Source organism: Lonchura striata, chromosome 31, assembly GCF_050655825.1.
Source record: "Lonchura striata isolate lonStrDom1 chromosome 31, ASM5065582v1, whole genome shotgun sequence".
NCBI lineage: Eukaryota > Metazoa > Chordata > Aves > Passeriformes > Estrildidae > Lonchura > Lonchura striata.
Window position 1 is genome coordinate 1,554,255 of NC_140733.1, and position 7,421 is coordinate 1,561,675.

The following is a 7,421-nucleotide window of genomic DNA, read 5'->3' on the forward strand; positions in this document are numbered from 1 at the left end:
TAGGCACAGTAATAATGTTTGGGGTAATTACAGTATTGCTTCCCTGGGTTTGAAGCGGGGCACATATAGAAGCTTGTTAAGTTTAACAGTCGCCCGCATTTTAAATTCCGAGTTAAATCACAGATTCCAACTTTGAAGCTCGGTGCTCCAGGTCCCGTTATTGTTTGTAAAATATGACGGGTATCGTGATCTTCCCATCTGCTTAAGGTCCATTTAAAGGGTTCATGTGAGTTAGCTGTAGCACTCTGAAGGGGAAACCATACAAACATAAAAACCCATAGGATTGAGTGATACGCACTGCAGGGGAGGATGTTACTTATCATGCTCAGTTTTACATTCCCATTTTCCCTCATTCCGTTGTCACCATTCTCATACTCATGATGATTTACGTTCTCTTTCAAGGTTTGGGAGGGCCCCTCATCCCCACTATCTACCTCTCTGTCTCGCCTGTCAACTTGGTTGCTACAAGTTACAGGGCAAGCCATCTTCCCGACAGCAGAGATATTCTTCAGGGGTGGGATCGTTCCCTCTCTCCCACTTTGATCTCCGGGAGATCCAATTTTTTGTATTCAACTGTGGAGTGTCGCACCTGAGTTTTTTAACTAATTTGCGACACTTAACCTGGACTATATCCGTGAGAAACGGACCCAGGGGCTCGTTGGAATGGTAACAGTGGAATTCAGGGTTGATTCCCTTTACGAAAACCTCCCACCACTCAGGGGATCCTTTAGTCAATTCCCGAGTGGCAACCTTGTAATTTAGTACTTCAGATGTCAATTTGCGCTGCTCCAGCCAGCAGCGTTGACATACACTTTTTGGAGCTCTCCCCTTTCTGCAGTGAGCCCACCACAATCCTTTACAGATTTTGCAGGAAAAACAGGCAAAAGGGTAACAACGACAATCTAACCAACTACACCTTACTCTAATACTTTGATGTTCAGCGTGGCCCTCCCCTTCCCAAGGTCTCTGTTCTTTTTCAAGTCGGATGAACCGATAGAAGGGCTGCTGGGCTGAATCCTCTAGACGTTTACAGTATCCTGGAGGTTTTGTTTCTCCAACTAGTTGTACTTGCAGTTCCCAGTTATCTCCAACCCAAATGTCTTTAGAGCTGATAGAGCTCATGAAAATTATTTGTAAGTTCTCTTTACTGTTAGCTTTAAATCCCCCGGCTTCCCGTCAATTTTCCAGCTCGCTTCTTTGGAAGCTGTATGAAATCGAGTTGGATCCACTGGCCCCTTTATTCTGCTAGCATGAGTCCATCCCTTCTCTGCTGTACGGACTGCGGAGTCAGTGGTGATTAAAACCAGGTATGGTCCGTCCCACTTTGGGGTGATCGAATCTTCCTTCCAGCTCCGGATGAGGACCCAGTCGCCGGGTTGTACCTGGTGTAACACAAGATCTAGGGGTGGTCTTTGGGCCCACATCCCTTTTTCCCATAACTGTTTTTTATATTTCATTAAAATGGTTAAGTATTTATTAATACTTTGATCAGTAATATTAGGATTGGTTTGAACTTTTTCTAGGGAATAGGGCATCCCATATAGCATTTCAAATGGGGATAGTCCTACATCAGCTCGTGGCTGAGTTCGAACATTTAATAATGCCAACGGCAAACATTTTATCCAGGATAATTTAGTTTCTAGTGTTAATTTGGTGAGTTGTTTCTTAATTTCCCCATTCATTCTTTCTACCCTTCCCGAACTCTGTGGATGCCAGGGAGTATGTTGTTCCCATTTTGTGCCCAGAGCTTCTGCTAACATCTGTGTTATTTTTGAAGTGAAATGGGGGCCTTTATCAGAGTCTATCGTTTCTGGGACCCCATATCTAGGTATTATTTCTTCCAGCAAGGCTTTTGTTACCGTCCGAGCTGTTTCTCTGGCAGTGGGGATTGCTTCTACATAATGTGTTAAATGGTCCACTATAACCAGAAGATATTTTAGTCTCCCTATCTTGGGGAGCTCAGTAAAGTCTACTTGTAAATTTGAAAAGGGCCTCTTTGCCACTGGCCTCCCACCCAGGGGTAGCTTCCTTAGGTTTCTTCTGTTTACTCGTAGACAGGTTGGACAGCTTCTAGTAATCCCTTTTGCTAAGTCATGTAGGCCCACTGTCATATAATGGGTGGCAAAGTGATCCACCAGTCCTTGAGCGCCCCAGTGTGTTCTCTGGTGTAATTTACTGAGCATCCGCTGGGCTATGGCTCTAGGTAAAACCTCCCTCCCATCCTTTAACAGCCATTTCCCTGATTCCTCTTTTATTCCCAATTTTGTAAGCTTCTCTTGTTCTTCCCTTGTAAATATAAGCTTATCCTGGGTAGTAGACCCAGGGTTCTTTGGGGTATCTACAAGGTCCTTCCTAATTCCCTCACTTAAGGTTAATGTCTTGATAATTGCAGCTTTCTTTGCCTCATAGTCTGCCGCATTGTTACCCCTACTCCGGTAATCCATTCCCCGTTGATGCCCTTTTAAATGGACCACTGCTATCCTAGTAGGGCCTCTCAAGGCCCTCAGGAGGGCTATTATTAGTTTCTGATGGATTAAGTCCTTTCCCTGTGAATTTACGAGGCCTCTCTCTTCCCATAATTTTCCAAAAGTGTGCACCACCCCGTATCCATATTTAGAATCTGTATAGATGGTCCCCTCTTTTCCTTTTAATAGTTCCAAGGCTCTTAGGATAGCGTATATCTCGCAGGCTTGGGCTGACCATGTTTTGTCTAGGGGTCCAGATTCGATTACTTTTAAATCAGCCCCCCCCACTATGGCATATCCTGATCTCCTTTGCCCCTCAACTACTCTGGATGACCCATCAACAAACAATTTTTCTCCAGTCTCTAATTCTTCTTCCTCCAGGTCAGGTCTAATTTTGGTTTGTTCTTCTATAGTAATTACACAGTCATGTATCAGTGATTCAGTTTCGGGCTCTCCGAAGAGGAAGGAGGCTGGATTTTGTAATGAGGTGGTTTCTAAAGTGAAATTAGGGGTTTCTAATAGAATCCCCTCATATTTTAGGAGCCTGGCGTCGGAGATCCATTTGTCTGCTTTTTGTTGCATTACACTCCGTATGTTATGTGGAGTTAATACCTTCAGAGTGGCATTAAAGGTGATTTTCCTTGCTTCTTCTACTAACTCCGCACAGCCTGCAATTATTTGTAAACAGCCCGGCCATCCCCTGCTTACAGGGTCTAAGATTTTAGACAGATATGCAATAGGTTTCTTTTTCCCCGCCCAGTCCTGGGTAAGTACTCCATAAGTTACTCCATCTGCGATATTAACAAATAAAAAGAAGGGCCTCTTTAAATCTGGGAGGCTTAGGACTGGAGCATGGACCAGAGTTTCTTTTAATTCTTGGAATTTAGATTTTTCCTCCTCTGTCCACTTGAGGTGCCCGTCTTGGGTAAGTTTTTGATACAAAAATCTTGCCTTCCCACTATAGTTCTCAATCCACTGCCTACAATATCCTGTAAGTCCTAATACCTGACGAATTTGCCGTTTATTTTGCGGTAGGGGCAGAGATAGGATTGCTTGTACTCTATCTGGATCAATTCTCTTTTCTCCCTTTTTCAAATAATGTCCCAGGTACCTAACTTCTTCTTCTACAAATTGTAGTTTTGCTTTAGAGACTTTTAATCCTTTTAGTCCCAGGAAATTCAATAGTTTAATACTTTCCTTCCGGACTTTGTCTTCTTCTTTACCTGCTATTAACAAATCATCCACATACTGAACTAGCTTTACCTCTGGGTCTGTTTTATAGTCTTGCAAAATTTGTTCCAGGGCTTGCCCGAATAAATTAGGTGATTCCGTAAAGCCTTGTGGAAGTACCGCCCACCTGAGTTGCTGTCGCCTCCCCGTGTCAGGGTCCTCCCATTCAAAGGCAAAATAATCTCGGCTGGATTCGTCCAGAGGGCAAGCCCAAAAGGCATCCTTCAGGTCTATTACACTATACCACTCATTTTCAGGTCCCAGTTTGCTTAAAAGAGTATAGGGATTCGCCACTACTGGGAATCGGGCCACGGTTCGCTTATTAATTTCCCTAAGGTCGTGCACCAGCCGATAGGATCCGTCTGCCTTTTTTACCGGGAGTATAGGGGTGTTAAAAGGCGACATGCAAGGCTCTAGCAGTCCTTGGTTTAACAGCCTTTCAACCTCAGGTTTTAACCCTCTCCTCCCTTCTAGTGAAATTGGATACTGTTTTATTCTTACCGGGATTTCAGGATTTCTGATTTTCACTGTAAATGGGGTTATATTTAATTTGCCCACAGTCCCTGGATTATACCACACTTCGGGGTTTATTTTCTCTTCATCTTCTAAACGGAGGGAACAAAGTCTGATCTTTAATTCCTTCTCTACCACCTCAATTTGAACTCCCAATTCAACAATCAGGTCTCTCCCTAACAAATTGTAATCCGCTTCAGGAACTAATAGGAAGTCACCCAACCCCACTTTAGTTCCCGATTCCACCACCACCCCTTTGATAATTTGTACTTCAAAAGGTTCCCCCTTAGCTCCTATTACCGTGGCTGTCTGTTTTGACAAATTACAGCCCTGAGGCAGAAATTGAATAGTAGATCTTTCTGCCCCTGTATCGACCAGGAAATCTATTTCCTGGCCTTGGGGACCCACCTTCAATTTTATCAAGGGCTCTTTCTGATGTTTCTTGGTCCCCATAAAATAGAGCCCCTGACTCCCCTATTCGATTTTGAACTCCTCCTCGTCCCTTAGCCTCCTCCTGCACTCCCTCTTGAAATGTCCCTTCTTACCGCAATAATAGCATACCCTTTCTCCTACCTTTCCCTTGTCACCCCCCCCTTTCCGAGTAACTCTCTTTTGTTCTTCCTCTACCCGCCTGCTTTCCCTCACTGCAGCAACCATCATTTTCACCTGTCTTTTCTGACTTTCATCCTCTCTGCGGACATAAACCTTCTGCGCCTCTCGCAATAATTCTGCTAAATCCCTGTCCTGCCAATCATCCATTTTCTGTATCTTTCTCCTGATATCATCCCAAGATTTCGAGACAAACTGGACTTTGAGAATTGCCTGTCCCATTGGGTTATTCGGGTCTAATCCCGAGTACAGCTGGAAACTTTTCCTTAACCTCTCTAACCATTCAGTGGGGGTTTCATCCTTCTTTTGTCGGTCGTTAAATGCTTTATTTATATTCTGGCCCCTAGGAACGGACTCTCTTATGCCATCAATTAATATGGTCCGAAAGTCCCGCATGTTAGCTCTATGAGCCTCATCCTGGTTATCCCAATTAGGATTCTGCAGAGGCCATTTGGTATCGGCCCGCTGCTGGGCATGCGCGGGCAGGGCATCCCAGGCTCGCATTCCAGCAACTCTTATCATGTTCCTTTCCTCGGCCGTGAATAAAATGTTAAGTATAGCTTGTAATTCCTCCCAGGTGTATATATTAGGACCTAGAAATTGATCCACCCGCTCTGCCACGCCCAAGGGGTCTTCTAGCAAATTTCCCATCTCTTTCTTAAAGTCTCTAACATCCCCCGAACTTAAAGGCACCGAAATAAATCCAATCCCCGGCTCTGGTCCCCCCATCGGCATTTCCCTTAAGGGAAATAGTTTGCCTTGCGTCTTACTTCGGGTAAGAGGACCACGCGAGCCTGAGGGTTGATCAGAGTCTGAGTCTGATTCTTCCTCATCCGATTGTGGAGGAGGAGGGGGTGCATTTGGTGCAGGGGGAATGTAGGGCGGGGGTGCAATGATTACTTCTTCCGCTCGCCCCTTCTTTTTCTTTCTCCCTGAAGCCTCCGAGAGTTTAAACACGAGCACCTCCGGCTTTTCTATCCAGACTTGGGCATAGGCACTCTCCTCAAGGTTAGAAGGTTGCTTAGCGTGTACCCAACCATTCAACAGTTGCTTTACCCAGTCCTCTGAGGATCCAAAGACGGGCCAAAACACTCCTTTAGAAATCTCTTGTCCTCCCCATACTTCTATGCAATAGTGTATCATCTTTGCCTTATCCTTTCCAGGTGCCCCTGGAAAGTGCTCCCAATTTGTTAGCATAAACCCTAAGGGACTCTCCTTAGGAATTGGGGGAAGTTTTACCCCCACCGGGGAGGGGGATTTATCCTTGCTTCCCCCCTGCCCCATGTCCTCCGGAGTACCTTCAGTCACTCACGACAGCACAATCGCTTCCCCTGGTTCGTGGCCCAGGCCCTCGCGGGCTCTGGAAAACGCACTACTGAGGGTCCACACTCGCTTGGAGAATCCGGCTGCCAGTCCTCCTCTCACACACACACACACTCGCCGTACTCCGGGATCCCGAACCCCGCCCGAACGGATCTCCTTTATACTTACGCGTCCTGCGTCTTCTCTTCGTCCGGACTTTTGTGCACAAAAATTACGGGGTACCCTGGGCCCGCTTCCCTTTCTTTGCTTTCGCTCTCTAGGCTTTTAGGTTCGTCGGTCGGGATGAGGGTAAAAAAACCCCGGTCTGAGTCCGCTCAAGGGAGCGGAATCGTGGCGCCCCTCTCAGAGAGAGGTTCCCCAGATCCCGATCCGAGTCACGGCACCAAATTGTTATAAACGAGCACAATAGCTGTCAAATCCAATTAAAAGGATTTATTAATAGCAGAAAGCGAAAGCAAACCAGCGCGCGCTGGGCGGCAGTCGGTTCAACTACCGCGCCTAGCTCCCCGTTTCCCCCCCACTTATTGGGTTGTCTCTTCCGGGTGTGTGACGCTCTGGTGACGCTCCAGTGTCTCTTCTGCGCAGGCGCACCCTGTTGTTAGGTGGTCGTTCTCTGCCTCTTGATGGCGCCAGTGGTCTTCTTTAAGGTTGTCTCTGCGACCTGGAAATTCCCTCAAAAACAAGAAATGTTATCTCGAGGCACGTTTACATGTTTTGCCAAGTCTGTAACGGAACTATCCTTGAAACATATCTATTTGCTTAGGTGTTTGGGTGTCTAGTAGCAGCCTTTTCAAAACAGTTCTAACTCCCTAAAAACTTCGTAACGAAGTCAACCTTGAAAGATAGTCACTGGAATGCATGAGATAGACACTGGAATGCATGAGATAGACACTGGAATGCCTGACAAGATGAGAACATGTTCAGACAAGTACAAGCTCTAATTAAAACTCTATTCTGTGAATATGAGAGACTCTATATGAACAAAAAGGCCTTATTTTCTTAACAGTCTGCAAATCCCCAGGGCTTGTGCAGCTGATTGGAGCCAGTTTGGAGTTCTTGTAAGGAGGAAGATTTCCAAGTGCACCTCCTGAATTTTTTTCTTTTATAAAGGCAATATTTTTTTGTTTTCCAGTTCAGTGAAGAGCTTATAGAAGCATGCCCCAGGTGATCTTGATGCTGAAGTTCTCCTTAGGAGGTCTGGGCTTGCAGAAGAATGAGCCCCTTGAGGACTGACCCTGTTTGAACAAGCTGCTCCTCACCCCCAGCCTCACCATGTCTGAC

The 7,421-nt window shown here is 45.8% G+C and overlaps 1 protein-coding gene across 1 annotated transcript; it reads right to left on the minus strand.

Annotated features, from left to right (window-relative positions):
- Positions 1-1,763: 1,763 nt before the first annotated feature.
- On the minus strand, positions 1,764-6,288 carry LOC146764734 (uncharacterized). The gene has a single exon (XM_085563681.1). It carries the CDS (start codon positions 6,099-6,101, stop codon positions 4,683-4,685), a length of 1,419 nt encoding a protein of 472 aa, XP_085419807.1. The 5' UTR covers positions 6,102-6,288; the 3' UTR covers positions 1,764-4,682.
- Between the last annotated feature and the right edge of the window lie 1,133 nt (positions 6,289-7,421).